Raw genomic sequence first — 22,437 nt, 5'->3', positions numbered from 1 at the left:
AAAACTAAAAATACATGGACAAAAGTTCTACTTATTTGCATTACGATTCCAAAACTTCGAGTATCTTTCCTTTGAGGCCCAAAATACAAAACTTTATTACACACGTGCACAAAGTACCACTCTTTATCGTCCATCTGTAGGGGTGTTAATTGAGTTAAACAAGCTAAACATAGCATTGTTCAGGCTTAGCTTGACTCCTTGTTACCAGTGTTCAAGCTTGGCTTGAGCTTGAAATTTTTTTGGAACTAATTGTTCAAGCTTGGCTTGCATTTGAAGTTTTGTGTTTGTGAGAGACTTGGCTTCGCTTGTAAAATATACAAGTCAATCTCGAGCTTCCAAGCATGAGCTTAGGCTCATGAAGTTTCAAGCTTTTAGGAAGAACAATTACCTAGAAAAAGTAAGCTACGTAGAATTGAAATGGAAGAAAGGAAGATGAAGTATGTTACCACTTAATTATCTCTCTGATCTTTGCCGAGAAAACCTAGCTAGAAGAATGTGATAGCAGCCCCAAATTTGCTCAGTATCTTGTTTGAATTGCTCTATGGAAGAATTATATACGATTTAATGTAGCCATAAATTTCCATGTCTCATCTAGGAAATCTTCAATACACACCCCTTTAAGGTGCATATCATATGCACCTATTGTGTGGTCCATATTGTGCCACCTCATAAAAAATTATCTGCTGAACCGATCATTCATAACATTTTAGGTCTATCGTAACTTTTATACAAAATATTCGTAACTTTTGATTCATAACATTTTTCTTACAAATCATAACCTTTTAGTGCATATCGTAACTTTTACGAATGAATCGTAACTTTTTAGCAACAAATTCATAACATTTTTAGAATCATAACATTTTGGTGTATTTCATAACTTTATAAAAAAAAAATCGTAACATTTTCAGTTCGTAACATTTTCACTACGGAATCATAACATTTTAGTCCATTTCATAACTTTTCTATAATCAATTGTGCAATCATTACTTAATCCATTTTTTTTTAAACGGTAGTTAATCAAATATGTAATCTATTATGTGAATGTTCAATTCCATAATCGATTAGACTTTATAATTGATTTTTCAATTGATTAGACATTATAATCAAATATATAGTAATTGATTTTGCAATTGATTACATATTTGATTCGACATCATAATCGAATATGTAATCAATTCTATTATGTAATCGATTAGACAATATAATCGATTTTGTAATTGAATTGAGTACGATTGGGTAACAATGTGAAGTCGATTACTCAATCGATTTGCTAATTGATGGGCCTCTATAAGTCCTCTAATCAATTGCGAAATAAGTTAAAAAAAACATTACAATAGATTTAAAAATCAATTGTTCTGAGTAACACAAATAATTGATTACATGATAGATTATATTTCTTTGCGGTTTCAATTACGTAATTGATTGGTATTGATAACACTTGTAATCGATTACATTATCAAATACGAGTATTAGTTATTTGTAATTCGGATGCTTGCACTAATTCACAAAACAATAGTAGTACATCTATTGACCAAAAAATAAATAGCACGTCCTAAATATTGTTATCTTTTACACATAACCTAAAATGTATTGGTAAATTTATCTCGTCACCATCACTCTCTTGATCACCCATTAACTTTTTTTGTTAGTGTTTCCTACTTATTAATACAGATGATTGACTTCGTTATTCCTTTTAGTTGGACCATTTATGTGAAAGTTCACTATGCAATTACAGATATTGTGAAAAATATTAAACATCATAATATTTCAAAAAAAATTTGGCTACAAATATGAAACACTTTAAAAATCCTATAAAAAAATGCCTTAACTTAACTTTTTATTACATTTTGATAATGATAGTATCTTTTTCCTTTAGTAATTATTGAGAACCTATTTTAAAGAAGTGAATTATTTTCACTTGAAATAATTTTAGCTTCAAAGTTTTTAAAAAATAAAATTATTATTTTTAACATAAATTAATTATCAAAAATAAAATTGGGCCTAATTTTTCTTTCAGCCCAAACTTACAGCCCAACAATTAATTCATATTTTGGGAATATTTATTAACGTACCTCTATATGTTTATTATTTATAGAATAACTCATTTGTTAGCAAATCTATCGAGCCAAACATCCATATGTGTTAAGCTTGACTTGAATTCATAAACGAAAAAAAAATGTGATTGAGTTTGACTTATATTCTTTATAAATAAATTTGAACAAGCCAAAATTTGAGTTAAACTCAAACTATTTGATTCGTTTAACAGTTCTATCCATCTGCTTTGGATTCCGATTAATCCAGCTTCCGGTAACGTCGGGATAAGGTCTTTTTCTTTGGCGTCCTGCCTTTCCTCTCTGGAGAGATATCCGTAGGCTTTCTTTCAGGTGAGCTTCCCGCAAAGCGTTGTAACGAATAGGGAGACTCTATCCTAGGGCCTACTTCTAGCTTAGTTGTCCATAGGCGTCTGAAGGGGGAGTGGAGTGAAGGCATTCTCTTGGGAGAAGAAGCCCGCCAGCTTACTATACTAAGAGAAGAGAAGAGGGCGCTATTTCACAGTGGTAGGGGAAGTCGTCCCTAAGCGCAACCAGACAAAATCCTTTCCCATTCCCACCCATATTCTCATTCTTCTTCCGGAACAATCTCTTCCGTTGCTTTACATTTCTCCTCTCCCCTCTCAATCTCTTCCGTGGTTACTTTTGCCGATCAAAAAAGAAATGCTTATGATTGTCCCTACAACGATTACTGTTGATTGGTCACAGGTAATTTACTTGATGCATTGAGCTTCGAAGATCTCTCTTTTATTCTATCACTGTAAACCAAATGCTTGCTTCAATGCTAGGGAATTTGGGTATGGTGATATGACAAAACTTTAATACACACGCGCACAAAGTACCTCTCTTTATCATCCATCTCCTTTGCATTCCGATTAATTCAGCTTCCAGTAACCTAGGGTTACGAAATCCTTTCACATTCTCTACATTTACATAATGCATATAAAGCTCTATGACCACTTGGCGAGAAAAGTCGAATATAAAACGTACGTGTACGTAAATAGGCATCTACTTAGAGCATCCACATTGTAATAAGCAAATGAGTTTGGATAATCAAACTTAATAACAATGTTCAAAAAACACCCCACATTGTAATGAGCAAAGTTATAAGTTTTTTAGTAAATAATCAAATTTCACTCATTCCATAACCAAACTTAACAACTTTTATCAATAACCAAAACTCAATAACCAAACTTAATAACCAAACTCAAAACTCAATAACTCAAAAACACCCCACATTGGAATCGTCTCATCGAGATGAATAATTTGGTGTGGTCGGGTACGTAATTGAAATTCGTTTGTGATTGGACAAATTTGCATTTTGTATTGTGGGGAGTTTTTTGGTTAGGGATGCAAAAATAACCAATGAGGAGGTAGAAGTTGTTAAGTTTGATTATGAACTAAATGGATAATCAAATGCTGATGTGGCACATTTTGATTATTACCATTGCGGATGCTCTTACAATTGGGCCTTTACTGCTCGATGACCACTAGCCCAAAAGCTAAGCTTTTACCCCATTAGAAAGAGGCCAAAGTATAATGCATATAAAGCTCTCCAACACCCTCCCTCATTTGCAACCCCGTCTAGTTCTTCAATATTCCTAATCGTTTTAGCTGATGCCGATTAGTACATTGTGATTATTCTGGGACCCAGAAATCTTTTGCAGGTTCATTTCCAGCATCTGTAGGGAAAGCTAGAGTTGGCTTGAATGGTCCGCTTAGAATGGTGCCGTCATGTCTGTGCATAAAGTGTGAGAACAGTAAGAAGGAGGGTGGTGGTAAAAAACACAAGGGGGGTGGTTCCTATGAGCGTTATCAGGTCGGTCCCGATAGATATGTATCCGTCGAACGCCCACCTTATTACAGTTATATGGACTCCATATCAGGGGAACTTGAACCAGCCACCGGGGCCCGCGCTAGTATACCAGGACAAGACTATTGGCCAGAAGGCACTGCTAGTCGAGTCAGAGCAGCTCGGGCTCCTGAACCAACTGGTATGTCCAAAGGAGCTCCATCCTATGGGAAAACTCCTGGAAGTAGGAGGAAAAAGAACAAGGCACAGTTTGCTGCCTCTGGTTCTTCTGAGATCAGTGTATCTTCAGATGATCGTGTGGAAGCTGAAACTTCAAATGATGGATTGGACAAGCCAAAAGATCTCTCCTCTGAATTTGTTACATATCAGACAGAACAAGAGGAGCTAACTGGTTACGCATTGGACAAGAAACTTGGGCGTCCTCACCCATTTATCGATCCAAATAAGAGGAAGCCAATAGAGGAGCCACTTACAAGTGAAGAACTATGGTGGAACTGGAGAAGGGCAGAGAAAGGAGTGTGGTCTAGGTGGCAGAGGAGACGCCCTGATGTTGAAACGGTAAGTGTAAAGAGGAAGAAAATGCCGATTTATCAATATAATCCCAATGCATGTTTACAATGATCGCAGTGTGATAATGTTGAAAATGTACATGCCTTCTACTGAAGGATCTCTCACCAAAGCTAAATCTCTTTTTGATTATCTTATTTAATGAGCTTTTAGTGAGCGCTGAGCACAGAGAAGTTAGAACTTGTATATATCAACCTTATGTGACTTAGCATGTAGGTTCCTGCTTGTGTTTACTTTAGACACACCTCTGCATGTGTTGGACTCAATATTGAAACAAGTCCTATTACCTTCATTAATTAATTGATTATTTTTACATTTGACTTGCTTGGGAACATGCATGTCATCAATGAAAACGCATGGAATGTGACATAAGTTTGAAGAAAACAACTTTGGGTTAATGATTCAAATTGAAGTAATCTGGATTATACATGTTTATCCCTCGTCCTTGAGGTTTCTTAATGATAATATCTTGGAGCCTGGAAATTCGAATTTGTCTGAGAATAGAGTTTCTTTTCCATAATATAAATAGTTGAAAGGGCTTTTTTTTAATCCTTTTTTTCAACTGGTAAAATGTGAGAACTGAGTTGTACTAGTTTAAATGTCCAAATATATATCTTTATTTTCCATGTATATTTAAAGTCGAGAAATGGCACAGTGTTTACCTTGCACGATAGGCATGATGGTTACTTTTTCTAGGGCTGTTTGATCTGATACAAAAGCTTTTGCTGAACAGATCATAGTGACCTTGGGGGTTTCTTTCCCATTTTCCTTCCCCAAATCATTAGCAGTTAGGCAATGACAATAAAATGACGGGGGGGGGGGGGGGGGGGGGGGGGGGGGGGGGGGGGAGAGAGAGAGAGAGAGAGAGAGAGAGAGAGAGAGAGAGAGAGAATTTGCAAAGCGATCCTTAGTGACAGTCTAGAGAGAGAGAGAGAGAGAGAGAGAGAGAGAGAGAGAATTTGCAAAGGGATCCTTAGTGACAGTCTACCACTGCCACCAAACCAATCCTTAAGTCCTGATCAATTAGGGTTGGCTTCAATGAATTTCTTTTTTCCATTGGGCTCTGTCAAGAGCATTGTGTTCCGTGATATCCAACAAACCTAGATCTTTTCGATTTACTGACTCTAAAGTCAATTTTGGTCTAGGTCTCCAAAGTCCAAATGCTACCATCTACCATAACCATGGGACTCCTAACTACCTACCGATCTACGATAGACATGTCCAAACCTCCTTAGTCTATCCTCTCTCATCTTATCTTCTATCAGTGCTACCCCTTCTATTCACGACAGTTTTTGTTTCTAATTTTATCTCTCAATCTTACCCACATCCATCTCATTATTCTTATTTCAGCTACACTCATCTTACTCGCATGTTACTTAGTAGCCCAACATTCCATGCCATATAACATGACTGGTGTTATTGCAGTACAGTAGAATTTTCCATTCAACTTTGTAGGTATCCTGTTGTCCCACAACACTTCTGAAGTCTCTGCCACTTGACCCATTCAACTTGTATTGAATGCATCACATACTCTTTAATGTCTCTATCCCTGCTAACAATTGAGCCTAGATACTTATAACGTTCGCTTCTTGGTAACTCATGATTTTGTAGGATCACTCTATCAGTACTAGCACTTTGACTACCACTAAACTTACTGTCCACGCCCTTTTTTAATCCTACTAATCCTAAATCCTTTTGAATCCAATACTTCTCTCTAACTTCTAATTTAGCATTGACACCTCTTGCAGTTTTATCTCCTAAGATAGTATCATCGGCAAACAAAATACACTATGGAATATCATCCTGAATATTTCAAGTCAATTCATCCATTACCAAGTCAAAGATGTAAGGACTCACAGCAACCTTGGTTTAATCTTACTTTGACAGAAAATTTTCCTGTTCCCCAATTAGGGACCTAATAGTAGTGATAGGACATTCATACATATCCTTAACTACCTGAATATACCCTTTTGTCATACCTGTCACTACGACCCGCCATATGACTATCTCTAGGCACTTCATCATATGTTTTTTCTAAGTCTATGAAAACCATGTGAAGGTCCTTTTTCTTCCTGTACTTATCTACTAATCTCCGCAACTAGTAGATTGCTTCCATAGTTGATCTAACAGGCATAAACCCAAACTTGTTCTCCGATACAGTTGTCATCATTCTTAAACGATGCTCAACAACTCTTTCCCACAACTTCATTGTATGGTTCACCAATCTACTTTGTATTTATTGCAACCTGAATAGTTACTTTATTCTTATATAGAGGTTCTAAGCAACTCTTATACCACTAATAAGGCATCTTTTTAGTCAGAATAATCTTATTGAATAACTTTGTCAGCCACAACACCCACATGTTCCCAAGGCTTTTCCATACCTTAAGAGAATAACCATCCGGTCGTAAACCCTTGCCTGGTTTCATCCTTCTCAGCGCCACTTCAAACTTTTGTAATCAGCTATAAGACATAGTATTGGCTCCTACTTCCAATAGAAGAGTTTGAACCCTCTTCGCTTAGGTTCTCCTCATGCTTCTCATTCAATAGTTTATCAAAGTAGTTCTTCCATCTTCTTTTGATCTCCTCATCCTTCATATTACCCCGCAATCGTCATCTTTCATGGACTTAAATCTCTTGTTTTCTTTTCTCTCCATTTGGCAAGCTTATAAATATTTTGCTCTTCATCCTTACTATCCAACTTTGCAAAGAATTCCTCGAACGATTTCATTTAGCTTCGCCCACGGCTTTCTTAGCCTTCTTGTAGGCTTGTTTATAGCTTGAAATCACTCTTTTTTAGCTTTTACAATACAATGGCTTGGACCTTGCCAGCTCACTACCGGGTCTCTATCGAGGTGGGACATATCCCTTTCAACTCTCCAAAGACTTCTTGCGAATTCTTCTAATGATATCTGCCATCGCATTCCATGTTTCCTCATTACTAGGTTCCAAATCCCATCTTACTTCTTTTAACATCTTCCCTCTAAGCAACCCCAAGTTTTTCCCTTCTTTTTTTTTTTTTTAACGGAGAAGGAAAGTTTCATTAATCATAAAAGATCAAAAGATGAAACAATATGATAGGAAAAGCGATGTATTGAGAGAGCCTCCGAGAATACAATTACTCCCCTACTACTGCTGCTCACAAAAACTATACCTACCTCCAAGCCACTCGAATTTTTTTTAAAAGAAAGCCCAAACAACCAACAAAACAAAATTCAAAAAATGTTAGCAAGATGCCAACGCTGCAAAACATCAAAACAAAAAAATTGATCAGATGTTCCCCTACTCTGCCGGCAATACCCCACAAATTTCGGCGTCCCAATGTCAACGGTGGCCCCTGAATCACAACAACTCTCCTTATTCACCGATCAATCCAATGCCGATGAGTTCCCTGACTCACTTCTGCCGCCCCCGTTGCTACCCTGTTCAAACACCCGAAACCCCTCAATCAAAGTTTTTCCCTCGTAGACTCCACCATTTAGTTCATTGGCTTTTACGTTCTTTCTTCATTCTCCGTTGGCCTTCCAAGCAAATATCTAGAACTATAAGCCATTGCTGTGACACGAAACACTCTCCAGGTATGACCTTACCGTCTTTATGTACCAAGAGGTTTGTGCCTGTTAGTCCCCACAATTTAAACCCTTGACTTAGAAAATGAAAAATCAACAATGTCAAAAGACTCAAAACGTTGATAGTAGAGAAAAGAAAATCCAGTTGTTGGAAAAAAAAAAAAAAAAAGGGTGGTTCTAAAACTAGAAGCAAACAGAAAAAACATATACACACCATCCAACTCGAGGGTATAGAACGAGTGAGTTGGGGGAAGCTCTGAATATATTTAAAGCAATAAGAAACTCCTTAATCTTTCCAGTTTACCAATGAGTGAGTAGTATGTTATACATTTTTCTGACTTCAAGGGTTTGACGTTGAGTTTTTACTTTGTTTCGTCAAGGGTTTTATTGTAGGTATATTCACCAGGGGCTCCCTTGAGAATCTCTTTCATAAACAGTGTTATTTTTATCATCTAGCTAGCAGAGGACACAAGGAAAGAAACCCCAAGGGTAATTATTGGTATGTCAAGTAGAAGTTGTTGGATCCCATGTCTAAGGTAACCACACTAGCCAATAGTGCACGGTGAGTTGCTAACTATCATTGTGCTACTCATTGAGACCATCTATTATTCGTTTATCTGGGGGTTCCCGTAGTGTCTTTTCTTTACTTTTTGAATACTGCCAAGTTACTGTGTCCAATTATGTCGATACATGTGCTTCTTAGCTGGACGTTATAATTGGAAACAGTTTGTTTCATCGAGAAACATGCCTGGGGCTTCCTTTGTTAACCTTTTGAGAGTGGATCTCACCGAAAAATATGCCTAGTCGCTTATCTTTATGTAGTCAGCTGCTGCTGTTAATATTCTACATCCACTCCCTCAAAATAGTTTAGTGGCGAGTTAGTTGTATTACTTGTTTATGTTATTGTGTGGGTGTATGCAATTGCGAACTAACAGTTGATGGCCCCACTCTAGAGATCTATACAACAAATGTTTGTCAATTTCATTCCTTTTGTGTTTATCTATGACTGGGAGTCCAAGAAGCATGATAGAGCGTATATGGTGTTCTTTCTCTGTGCATAGCTGCCTGGTTAGTTATGCTTTTTGTGGTATGCTCCATTTCACCTGGGAATTGTTGTTTCCTCATCAGGTGTTTCTTAAAGCTATGGCAGAGACAGGCCAAATAAAGCTATATGGTGAACATCCAACAGTGACTGAGACTGCTCTCTACAGAGCCAGGCGACATGTTTATAAAGAGGAAAGGTACAATTTATATGAACAGAGTTGTTACTTCGTGCTTCAACATGTTATTGGCATTCCATCAGGTTTATTCTGGTCTTGAATGTTCAATTAAATACTCTGGAAGTGGATAATAGATGAGATATTGTGGGTCCATCATTGACTGTCTGTCGTGTTTGGGGTTAAAAATCCTCGCCCTTCATGGGATTTTCTCACAAGTTACACGTGATAACTGGCTAAATTACCCAATACCACCGAACATCCATCCTTAAAAAAGTGCGATAACTTTAGGGATTATGTGTTATGCTATATCTTTGATACATTCATGTTTTTATTTGACCTTTAAAGAAACATTCTCTCATCCAAAACATATCGGAAACATTCTCTATTATTGAGTAAATTTGTAATTTGGTAACCTACTGCACCGATGCGCCCTTGATGAGGTGTAAGCAGGTTAATTACAACAAAACACCAGGCGAGTGCAATTTAGGTTTTCGGTCACAAACCTCATAGTTGACCCAATCAATGTTCTAAAAGTTGCTAGGCGTTAGTCAGGTGGTCGGCCACCTTTGAGCGATGAATAGGTGCATATTAATTAGTAATCAACAATTAATCGTTAGTCGGACCTAATAGGATAGGCCGCCCCGCCAGCGATTAATCACCGATTTTAGAACACTGGTGTAGACATAAATTTTGAACCGTAGAATTTACCCACGCTTCGAAAGCTATATCTCAAATATCCACTGTTCAAGCGAACAGTGTTGATTTTTTATATGTAGGCTCTTATTTCCAATTTGGATTTCAAATCGTTAATTACATACTTAAAAAAAGTAAAACCTCCGATTAATGAAGAATAAAGAACAAGAAACAGGCTAGAATAATTTAATTTTATTGATGATTGGGGTTTAAAACCCTTGTTTACATCAAAACAGAGAATATTCGATACATTTAGAGAGATTGGAACCCTTTACCTATCACTTGGTACGCTTACTCTTACTGATCTTCGAAGTTTGCTGAAGATTGTAGATGGTAGTGAACGGATAGGTTGCTTGGTGGTTGTAGATTGTAGTGGTTTTGCTTGAATGGAATATATCTTCTCTCTCTGTATATTTTCTACGTTGAGAGAGAAGAGGTGTGTATAGTTTGGACAGAGATATGATGGTGAAGAGTTGAGAGATATACATCAGGGATCTGACGTCTTGAGGTAGATGAGATAGATGAGAGAGATGTTAGGTCTAGATGAGAGATATAGATCAGGGGGTCCTTTCCTTTGATGATGGATCTCATATTTATAGGGGCTTCCTTCATCAGATGCTTGACCGCCAAATAATTCCTTTGAATTTGAATAGTTGTTGCCAGAGGATAGGATGATATCATGTATTCTCAGTCTCTTTTAAATTTTGAATGTTGGTTGCATCAGATGACATTCATCTTGTAATATTCTTCTGCTCCCACAGGAGCATTTCTTGGGCTCTACGTACCAATTTGAGACTACGTGAACCCATATTTGATTTGTAGGCCCTGCGAAATGCGGGCCTACGTGGTTCAACCGAATATTTGATTCGTAGGCCTTGCGAGATATGGGCTTACATGGTCCAACTGATTTGTAGTCCTGCTACTTCTTCCGCAGGCTCATATATTCGTTAGGCTTGTCGGGCCAATACATGTTTGTTGATTCGCGGACTCGCTGGGTCAACACTTCTTCCGTAGGCTCATATATTCGTTAGGCTTGTTGAGCCAACATGTATTTGATTCGCGGACTTGCTGGGTCAACACTTCTTCCGCAGGTTCATATGCTCGTTAGGCTTGTCGGGTCAACACATGTTTGTTGATTCGCGGGCTCGCTAGGTCAACATGCTTTTAGACTCTTTACATGCTTTTTAGTCCGCAAGCCCAACATAAGATATTCATCAATCTTTGGTTGAAATTTATGTGCCAACAACTGGACTCAATCGAAATCTTGGACTATTTTAGGTTTTGTGTTTGACGGACTATCAGACCACAAAGCTGATGTCTCCACCTGAATTGCTATTAGACTCTCCCAAGTACTTATGCTTACTTTTCCAAGGATAGCTTCAAATGGGTGAACATTGAATGGCTTACATGTGAAAGGTTGTAAAGTTTAAGACATGGTGAACTGTGAAATATTCCTCTTGAAACTTGTATGTTTAATTATCTTGACCCATTACCACCATTATTGAAAGTTTTATCTACCTACTGAGGAGGGACTATTGCTTCATGCATTGATGTAAGCTCGGGCTTGTTGAGTGGGTTGATACACGTTGTTGGGCCCATTTTTTAACAGTTCAAGTTCAAGCTTTTGAGAAAGTCGATAACTAAACAAGTATCAGATCTCAGGTTGGTATAGGTCTTGGGTTCAAGTCTTTTTGTTTGCATTTGTTTTCGGTTTGTAGTGAGTGCAGAGACAAGGACAAAAACACGGCACAAGATAGCACAAACAAGTCATTTTTTCAAAAAATAGGGCATGGACTTGATCAGGGCACGTTCAATATAATATGTTGACATTTTACTGTTGTATCTTAGGAATTCAATAGACAAATGTAATTAACTTCTTTGGGAAAAAAAACCCTCCGTTCAATGAGGATGACAAACACAAGCAATATCCACGTTATGAAGATATAAACCAATTCCTATGTTAAAGCATCCAACTCAAAATCAATTGGTAATGAGTGGAGAGACTGCCTAGGCTTATATGCGATCCCTGACCCACACGTGGAGAGGTAAACAACAGATCCATAACATAGGGATCACAACAAACAACAAAACACGGTGCACTCAAGGCACGAACAACGGGGCATTCAACCAAGAGAGTCTTGTCCAAAATCCTCCGAAAGTCTAACTCTCATGCCATGTTCTTTGAGAGAAGGTAAAAAGTGCTTAGGGGGTTAATTCAATTAACCCTAACACGCATGTTATAGATATTTGTTGTATGAGTACAAGATGCACAAAGACAAAGATGCCCTCACGCACTAACACAAAACCATATCTTCTAACATGAACTAATTAACTATTAATGAATTAGGCAGTGTTTTAAAAGGCCCGAGGTGCATCGAAGAGCCAAGGGCCCCTGGAGCCTAAGCAACGAAGCGCGAAACGAAGTGAAGTGAAGCGCACATTGGAAAAAAAGAGAGTAGATGTACCTTACCAAGTGACCAAATTACCGAATAACATCAAATAGGACATGTACTGTTGAAAACAACCTACGTAATAAGCTAAGTACCAAACTTTGAAGTCCAAAAAGGTAGATGGTCAATAATCATATTTGGTATTCAAATGACCACATATGAAAAAAAAAGAAAAAGAAAAAAGAACATACTACGCTTCAATTAAAACTAATCTTTGAAGTTTGAATGTTTAGCGTTAGAAATCAGAAATGTGATGATAGTAGTACGCTAACTGCGGTTTAATTGAAGGAAGCGCCGCAGAGAAAGAGTCAATTCATTTGAAGGAAATGTTGTTATCAAGTGCTTTGGTCTCATTAAAAGCTTTGATCTGGTGCATTGGATCTCAATAAGAGGTAGATAGACTTTAAAAAAATGGATAGCTCTGATTAAATACCCAAATGTCTTAGATTTAATGGCTAAGCGTGCGCTTCACCACCCTCGCTTCACTTTTGCACATTGAAGCCCCATACCAGCGCCTCGCTCCGCTTTGAGCTTAAGCGCGCTTTTTAAATCACTGGAATTAGGCATCGATGATAATTTTGTATCGAGCCCAAGTTTTGAGATTAGGACCCCTTAATGTTCCCTAACTAGTCCACAAAATGTCCCCAGCGTGCCTTCCCAGAAGAAATGTAAAAAATGTAAAATGTAGACCAATTTAAGCGTGTCCAACACGAATGCATGAGGCCATATACGTTCCCAAGCTTCTTAGTTAAATTGTGGGCTAATGTATTTTCTAAATATCTTTCAATTCATCAAAATATTTGGTAAAGCTTGAAAGTATTATGCTTGACAGTTGACACTACGGGTAATCAAAAGCATGTTGGAACTACTACTACCTTTCACATTTGATTAGCAGATCAGAAGAGCATAGCTGTAGTGTTTCTCTTGCCTAAAGGAAATTGTCAAGTAATTGTTGTTTCTGCAGGCTACAGGCAGAAGATGAGAGACTGCATAGAATAGGTCCATTGGCATACTACTCAGAATGGGTTAAAGCTTGGACGAGGGACTCTTCACTTGAAGCTGTTCAGAAACATTTTGAAGAGACTGGTGAAGACGAGGACACCCAAGTTGCTCAAATGTTTGCACTTCAAACTGATCGAGAATACCGCATAATGATGGGGCGTGATATTCGCATTCGCAGGGATCCTTTGGCAATGCGAATGCGGGAGGATCAAATTAAGCAAAGTATTGCCGATGATCCTATTCTTTTCCATCTATTTGAATTTTATCTTTATTGTGTCGTCTATCTAATCTTTAATTTCTCTTCTATCTTGTCGTTATTGTGGCTCATTTATAAGTTCTATTCTTCTGTTCTTTGTGATAGTTTTTAGCTTGAATTGATGGAGAGTCATGGGCATGGAGAAAGAGCGACAGTTCTAAGTATTTTTTTAGTTGCTCCCCTTAACTTCGTCCATATTCGCAAATGAAGACAATCCGCTTGACTTGCACTCCCTATATACATATGTGTGAATTCACGTGTCTGTTATCTGCACCTACGTTTGAGCATTGAAATGCATCACATGTTTGCTAATTTTCCTTTCTCTATGTTATTCTTGATATTAATAAACATGGGTTCCTTTCTTTAATAAACATGGGGATATTCGGAAAATCTGAGGATAGGTGTAGCTATAAGTATGGTCCAGCTGACTGCAGCCTCTATTGGGTAAGTCAACCAAGTTTTGATGTTCAATGAAGCTATATTGTTCGCACAGGCTGGATTCTTTATATGTACAAGAACATGTTTGAAGAGAGGAGATATTGAGGGAGAACGAATGCAGAATCTCTCTCTGTCTCTCTCTCTCTCTGGATTCTTTATATGTACAAGAACATGTTTGAAAAGAGGAGATATTGAGGGAGAACGAATGCAGAATCTCTCTCTCTCTCTCTCTCTCTCTCTCTCTCTCTCTCTCTCTCTCTCTCTCTCTCTCTCGTGCGCGCGCAGACATACAAACACACACACACACACACACACACACACACACGTGTGCGCATAATCCATGAACCATCAATCCCGTTAATGGGTTTCCATGAATTATTTTATCCATCCCTGGAAATGAATACTAACAGTAACAGCTAAGAATTGTAATAGTGGTAAAATGTGTAACTGTGCAAATATTTTGTTGCATCCTTTACATATGTTGGGTTTGAATGACTAGGAAGCAAAATTTTGAATCTCGTATGCCTTGTGGAGTGTTAGTGTGCTTTCTTTGTTCTTGAGATTTGTACAGTTACATATTAGAGTATATTTTGAATTGGACCACCGGAAAGAGTTGATTTTGAACCTGATTGGACCAGATTTCAAGACCCTGTCATAACATCTGGTTGATTGTTCCTTCCCCCTTTTCACCACATTTCCTGAATCTTTTTTCGTATGTGCTACAAACTTCAAGTGGATAGTTTGTTTATTGATTTTTTGGCTGTACTCTTGCATTGACGTCCAGATCAGAATTTGGCTGTCCAGCTAGTAACTTTTTTTTCGTTTATTTTCCCAAAAGGAAAGAATGATGAGTTATATTAGTCTAAATTGTCAACCTTAACTGTTTTTCTGTGCCCTGTTACTTAGCTATCTGTTGGTTTTTGCAGTATGGGGTGGAGATCCAGTTTACCCAACAGTGAACTACATTCAAGATCCCAATGAGGTGACTGATTTCAGGGGTGCAGAATTTCATGAACCAACGCCTAACATGCTTGATTATTTGAAAGAGGTTTGTAGGAGTTACCCTTCTATTTGGAATTTCCAGTGATTTATTCAGTCTAATAATCTCAATAAAAAATTCTCGGAAATTCATTTCAGCTCTATCAGATTATGCCTCATCTTGCAAATGTCTTTTATGTCAATCTCTGTAGTGGTTCTTTTTCTTCTTCCCTTGTTTTGGCCTTCTAATGTGTCAAGCCCTAGCAACTCACAGAAAAGAAGTAAAACCAGAACTGATGATCTCAGCAGATTAGAGCACGTGGCTATGAACCATAGTGTTGGGGATTTGAATCCCCTTTGGATGTGTCAAGGATATCAGAAAAATTATGTAAAACCAGAACTTCAGTGTTTTCTTGACTACATAGTAATTCATTTTCCTCCTTGAGCGGGTAGACTAATAAGTTAAAAGCTCATTCGTTTATCCCCAAGAGGGATGAGTTATTCATCAGGTCATTCACATGAGAACATATGCCTGCATGGCACAGCTATAATTGGCCGACCTGAGTCAAGGAAAAAAGGGGAAATAAAGAGTAACCGTTACCAAATCCATCCCAACCCATTGGGGAAGGGAAAGCCGTAAATTCAGAACTGAACTAGAAATCTGGAAGCCCTACACTTGTGTATAGATTGAAAACTCAAATTTTTTTCATTACTTGCCTTCTTCTAGTTAAATAGGATGAAGGAACTCAACTTGTTAATAATTGGCTTTAGCAATATCAGCAGTCGGCACAAAGGTAGTCAGACTATGTTTACTGGTCCTTTACCTTGTATGTCTATTCAGTAATCTGTATGTCTAAAGAAATTGTCAACATTTAGAGATTATGTGTTAGATGAATTTGAAAACTGTCTCCAAGAGGCAAGAACTAATTGTGATATTTTTTAATGGTGGAATGTTTTTCCACAAAAATACATTGTTATTGAGCCGATTGAAGGGCACAACTGCCAGAAAAGGACAAACAAAAGGGGACAAAGGGAGTATATGTTAGTTGCTGTATAACTGAATATGATTGCATAGTTTATGTTCTCACATATTTTCTAATGTTGTCGGGACAAATATCTTATCAGTGTGGCAAAATAATCACAAGAGAGGAGCTTGAGAAAATCTTGGCCAAGGAGAAGCCTGAAGAACTTGAGGTAATGGCACTGCAACTTGAAAAACATCCTAATTTTGTTCGTGTGCTGGATCTGTATTTTTGGAATATTATCAATGGGGATAGGAACATGTATCTTAATATCTTTTGGGATATTACTTGATTTTCATCATGTTTAAGAGGTTTTTACTTCTTCCTTGTAAGTTTTGATATTCGTGTATGTTGTGTTTACATTTATGTGTCATTATCTATTTCTTAATGGTGAGGGGTCCGGAAGCAACAAACTGTTCTGTTTCCATGTTACATCTCTTACTGGAAATATACTCCCAAACCATTAGTTCAGCTATAACTTACTGTGATACGTGATTCAAGTTCTAAAATTCTGGTTTTTCAAAACACAATCCTCTTTTCCACTGGTCCTTCTGAATATTTTGGTTTTGTCTTTGACTTGTTTGAGTCTTTTCTCATCTGCAGGCATCAGATATGGATGAAGCAATGGCACGAGCTGTGGACATCGGTGAAACTGATGTGAGTGATATTAACTTAGTTGTCTTTGACATAAAGCAGTTTTGAATTCTGTCCCTTAGCTATTCTGTTGTGGTATATGGAGTTAGAGAAGTAATGACATTTTCTTTGTGGCAATAGGATGAAGTGGAGGAGACTGAGGTTGAGGATGGTGATAAAGATGAGAAAGTGGAGGAGAGTGCGGTTGAGGATGGTGATGGTGATGAAGACGAGAAAATTGCTCGCAATTGGAGTGTTTTGAAAAGTACTCCCCAGCTTCGCAAGTCAAAGGTGATCCAGTCATATAGTGTAGCTCCTTATGGCGTTCCAATATTTTTAGTAAAGGTAGGGCAAAACTAATGGAAGGGTTCTTCTCGTGGTAAATAGAGGTAACTGCCTATCTCTATGGGAATCCATTTATTTTAAGGTGGGAAAGGGCGAGAATGATCAGTTTTGGGAGGATGCTTGGGTGGGCGGTTCTTCTTTTGATCTCTTCATCCCACATTTATTTTGATTGGTTCCACCCCATGAATATTCATTTTCTTCTGTGGTTCTTTCTTCTTTGGCTCCAGTTCATGGGATTTGCTTTTATTCAGAAATCATAATTATTATCGCCAATTCAGTTTTTTTTTTTTGCTGCTTTGTTAATAATCCCTGAGGACTTTTCTTGACCTATGGTTATTGGCAAATGGTTGGGGTGTCTATATTCTTGGAGAACTTATACATGTGTCTTTTTTTTTTCCATAAGACGAGTGCTAATCAAAATGTTCCTGAGTTCCTCCACTTCTTCTCTATAGAGCATCCTAATAGCCTGTCTCAAGAATCCATTTGGTTCTTGTAAGGAATTTCTACATTTCATACAACTGCAAATATTGTCCTCTCCTACTTTCAGGGTAAACCTATGAAGGAAGACATGTCTCTGGAAGAAGCTGTAGTTGATTCAGAGAACCTAACTGATTTTCTCCTGGACTTCGATGAGGAGGAATAATGTTTTTCCTGGCTGTTGAGGTAAGTTTATGGAGTGACTCGGTAACCAATGAGAATTATATCCCCACTTTCACCATGTAACTGCGGCATATTGTAAGCCAATCCAAGGCCCATAACTAATTTGGTCAACTGCTATCTTGGTTAACACAAGGAGTTTAATGGCCTCACATTGATTTCGTTTCCAAGCGTAAAGATCTTAAAAGCAACAATGTTGTGGATAATAACTTGAAACTTCTTAATTCATACGGTCCCATATTAGCCATGAATCATTGACAAGACTTTATCTGTCCAATTGCATGTGTATAGCCTCCATGTTATGACTTCACTTGTTTGGCCGACTTGCTTCCCTAGGATTATCCACGTTTTTTTTTTTCCTTTGAGGGCAATCTTTAATATAACCTTGCTCGATTTGTTTCTCAGGTGGAGAGGGATACTGTTGCCTTGCTGTGATTAAAAACAGAACCACTTGTGACAGGACTAAGCATTAATTTAGTCTAGATTGTGAACTAGTGCACTTCTGGTTACGACCTTTTTCTAATTTATGTCCTAAACTTAGTTCTTTTGGTCGCTGACATTAATTTTGTTTGTTATATCTCCTAAATCTAGTTTACCTGTTCATGTGATGTGTCAAATGATTGCTTCACACAAGTTTGGTTACCTTGGATTACAAAGGATGTAATCGTCCAATAAACGTAATGCGCAAACTAAGTGCAACTGCAAGTAATTGTGATTTCAGTTTAAAAGAGAAATGAATATCAGGCATTGGTTATGACTTACATTGCATTACTATGGAATTGTAAATCTGTAGTAGGTGCATGTTTGGGATTTCAGATTATCAAAAGGGAGTGATTTTCACACTCCTCTTTTTGATATCCACACTCCTTTTTTTATTTTTTAGTGTTGAAAGTGTATGCATTTTTTTGCTAAAAGACAAAAAAGGGAGTGTGAAAATCAATTTCCTATCAAAATGTTGACAGCTGTTTTCGTTTGTTAAAAAAGTAAGCGTAGCAGTGTCCCTGCATGTTGTTTCCCAAAGTATGGGGTGTCGGAAGGAATTAGACTCCACTAGCATCATTCGAAGAATGAACAAGAAAAGGGTTACTGTTTAGGTAGGATAGATTTTTGTTTGTTTAGGGTTACTGTTTATGGTAGGATTGATGGATGTGTGATATTTTTGTAAGAGTTGGGGTATCCTTGTCTTTGTTAGTAACCTTGGGTAGCAACCATCCATACATACTAGGAAATGCAAAGGGGAAAAACATTATGCAAACAGGAAACGAAATGCAAAGAGAGACACTTGAATGCAAGATCTCTCGCAACTTGAGCTCTGATACCGTGATGAAGCATTCAACTGAAAACCAATTGACGTGAGTGGAGAAACCATCTAGGCTCATACTAGTTTTGGAGGTTATAATTAACTAATACGAGACAAGCTCTAACAAATTCTCTTAACTAAGTAGCTACATTAGGTTTTAGAGTTCTCTAAGTGTACAAGGTAGAACCATCCTTTTATCTTCCCCAAGACATCCAATGTGGCAAAATTAAGCACTTTATTTTACGCATTTGACATTTCCCTAAGGCTTTTGTTATCATAGTTTTTGGTAGTTCATTTGTGCTTTATTTAATCATAAAAGTGCATTTTATCTCAAAGCAAGATGGTTGCCTCTGATGACATGAAGCTAATTTTTTTCCATGGTGAGTAATTCTTGTCTTTGATCTTGCAGGATGCGAAGACGTTCTACTACTGCAAACAGGGTCTAGGTGCTGTGAAAGAGGTGTTTCATACTGCAATGGACCACTTTGTTTGAGTTTTGGCCATTGTGCTTGAATTGTTCAGAAGATCTATTTAGTTATAAACTATATAAGATGAAACGTTAGAGTTCCGAACTTTTCCTCTACTTTCTACAGGACATTCCAGGCTATAGCACTTCAGTCTTGGATAGTAACGGTATTAGCATCTGTTAGGATTGTGGTTGTGTTGAACCGATTTCTCTGTGAAGTGAATTATAGTAGTATGTTCTGTTGATCTCTCTGTTCAAGGAGGCTAGGCGCTGTGTCAATGCTTAGATGAGCAAATTATTGGTAATGGCAATATGCTGGGTTGTGGGTACATAGTCGTTTATGGGTGAAGACTTGTGATGTTGTCTTCTTTAGACTTCAATATCATGTGTGAATCTGTTACTGTTTTTCGATAGCTTGAGTTATATCGTTGCGCTCACTTTGGTACCGGCCAAGCTTTTGCGTCTTTGGCCATCTACCATGATTCAAATCTTCAATTTCCATGAGTTCTTCGGTTAATGTCTCTTGATTCAAATATATCACCGTTTCAATTCATTTCCTATGCTCATATGGTTGTTTCTCACTATTTAGCTTGATTTGTTTCTTACTATTTAGCTTGATTTATAGTCTTGCGCCATTTCTAAACTGGTAAATGGAACATATATTTGTTTTAATAGTTGAGCCTCTATGTAATATCACTTGTTCCTTTTCGCAAAGATCACTAGTGTACTATACTCGCTTACGCCTTTTCAACTCTCAAAATTTCAGTTTAATAACAATAATGCTATACAATTATTTTCTCTTTTGTGTGTGCATCTCGTATGGTTGTTGAAATTACTTGTGTAATTTATCCGGGTTTTTAGTTTGACTCATACCTAACTCTTGCTTAGCGAGGTACAATAGAAATCATGGAGACGCATTGCCTACCCATATTAGTTTACATTCGCGGAGACTCATATTGTATGACATTCGTACATGTATTCGAAAGGAGGGTGCATATTTGTTGGATCGGGCCTAGTCATCGGGGGACGCGCCTGATCATTGATCTAGAGTTCAGCTATATTATAATGAGTTACAAGGCGGGCCAAATTCGTAAACCCATATGACACTGAATCACAGTCCCCTTTGGATGGGCCTTCAGTCCAGTAATGAGAAATTTGAGAACTCTTCAAAGGGTCGTGTGTGTTACAGCAACACCTAATTGACGACATTTCGGTTTTCCAGGCAAACATGGTTTCAAAATTCGATTCATCTTTAGAAAAATTCAAAATTGTCGAACTTATCGAGGCGTTAATTATGTTTAGTTTTGCTTGTAAGTTAATTAATTAACATATGCTTAAAAAACGCTAACTAACAAGGAGTGGTGTTTAAGTTAAACAAATAAGAGGAGTGGGTGCCGATTACCAAAAAAAAAAAGAAAAGGAGTGGTGATGCCTCTGCAATTAGCTACTAAATGAATTTAGTCCCGGTGTGGATGGTCTACCTTTAACTGGATCGGGGAGGAGATTAGTTGAAGTGCGAGTAAGTCGAGATGCGCGTAAACTGATCCAGACATAAAAAACTAAATGCACATCATGCACACACACAGATTATTGCATGGGATCACCTAAGACTTTTTCCTAAACAACTTCCTTGGATCAAAACTTGCACTTATTTATTTATTTTACTTGATTAATAATGGGTTAATTAGGATTTCTCTTATGTAAGCAGATTTTCCCCAATTTAGGATTTCTCGAGTAAGTGTTTCCTTTTTATTAGTCCTAGTGATTTCCAGATGGTACATATTAATTTGCTACATATACCCCAAAAAAAAATCTTTTGTGGGTCCCATTATACCCATACACCTAAATTTATTTTTCCTCTGGCCTACACTATCTAACTGATGCCTTGCAAGATCTTAAAAGTGCTTCAGATAATCTTCTTTAACCACTCTCTCTCTCTCTCTCTCTCTCTCTCTCTCTCTAGATATAACATACAATAATGAATCATTCTTCTCCTCATAAGAATTGACAAGAATATGATAAGTTTGATTATACGAATGGCTACATTTAAGTGAACCAAACCCTACCACATGCATCTCATATGGTGTGTTTTTTTTTTTTTTTTTGGAGGTGGGACCCTGCAATTATATGGGCATATATACATAGATTCTTAAGTAGACCTAATTAAAAAAATTCCTAATGGATATTCGAACCAGAATCATCTTCAACACTTCGTATGGTGTACGTTCATTTTGCTAGTACAAATATGGAGTAGTATTTTCCTTCAAAAAGAAAAGAAACATTTTTTTTTTTTTTGATTGGGAAAGAAAAAGAAGCACCAGATAAACAATCCCGTCAACAAAACAAAAATAATAGAAAAAGTATCGTCTCTTTTCTTGAATTTAAGAAATTATGCACGAAAATTTATGTTTTATTTCTTTTTGTAGTAAAGTGTCATTTAAGAAGGGAGGGAGTGTATATATGTATCCTCGATTGAGTTTCCTCCCGATGCAAGTTCATTCTCATGCCGTTAACTATGTTTACCCACTAGTCACGTAGGTAGGTGAACAAAACCTTCTTTGATCTCTAGTTGGTTCTTGAAACGAGATTCACTTATAGAGGGTGATTTTATTCACCCATTAATTAGGTTAAGAAATGAGTTAAATTATTTGTGGGCAGTGATAATGCCAAAACTATTTTTGTTGGTGCCAAAATTCCAATGCATAAAAATATTATACATTGCACATGGTACAAGGTGGGTTTTTGGGCCATGATAATGATTAGACAACTGAGCGAGTAGGATGGATGAAAAACTATACGTACAAGGTGTTTGAACTAATTTAATTACTATTAATGAAAGTAATGACTTATTCTCCTGATTAGGGGCATTTCCGCTATCCAATAAGTTATGGATAACTTTTTATTCAAAAATGGCAAATTGTTTCCACTAACCTATAAATTATAAATGGTATATGGGTGGGTGAAAGGGAAAAATAGA

General features: G+C 37.3%; 1 protein-coding gene across 2 annotated transcripts; it reads left to right on the top strand.

The window, feature by feature from the left end:
* The first annotated feature begins 2,237 nt into the window (after positions 1 to 2,237).
* On the top strand, positions 2,238 to 19,789 carry LOC131313249 (protein PLASTID TRANSCRIPTIONALLY ACTIVE 12, chloroplastic). Of its 2 annotated transcripts, XR_009196144.1 has the most exons (11): positions 2,284 to 2,759; positions 3,706 to 4,422; positions 9,129 to 9,241; positions 13,328 to 13,587; positions 14,986 to 15,107; positions 16,163 to 16,231; positions 16,663 to 16,716; positions 16,834 to 16,983; positions 17,585 to 17,700; positions 19,404 to 19,454; positions 19,588 to 19,789. XR_009196144.1 is itself a non-coding variant. In XM_058341459.1 (10 exons), the coding sequence occupies exons 1-9, from the start codon at positions 2,715 to 2,717 to the stop codon at positions 17,678 to 17,680; spliced, it is 1,626 nt and encodes a 541-aa protein (XP_058197442.1). In that variant the 5' UTR covers positions 2,238 to 2,714; the 3' UTR covers positions 17,681 to 17,700; positions 19,404 to 19,789. The 2 variants fall into 2 exon arrangements, 1 of the variants encoding a protein (XP_058197442.1); XM_058341459.1 differs by having other exon boundaries at positions 2,238 to 2,759; positions 19,404 to 19,789.
* The last annotated feature ends 2,648 nt before the right edge of the window (positions 19,790 to 22,437 follow it).

This window comes from Rhododendron vialii, chromosome 13a (assembly GCF_030253575.1).
Source record: "Rhododendron vialii isolate Sample 1 chromosome 13a, ASM3025357v1".
Taxonomy (NCBI): Eukaryota; Viridiplantae; Streptophyta; class Magnoliopsida; order Ericales; family Ericaceae; genus Rhododendron; species Rhododendron vialii.
Note: the sequence above shows the minus strand (reverse complement) of the source record. Positions and strands in the feature narration are given on the sequence as shown.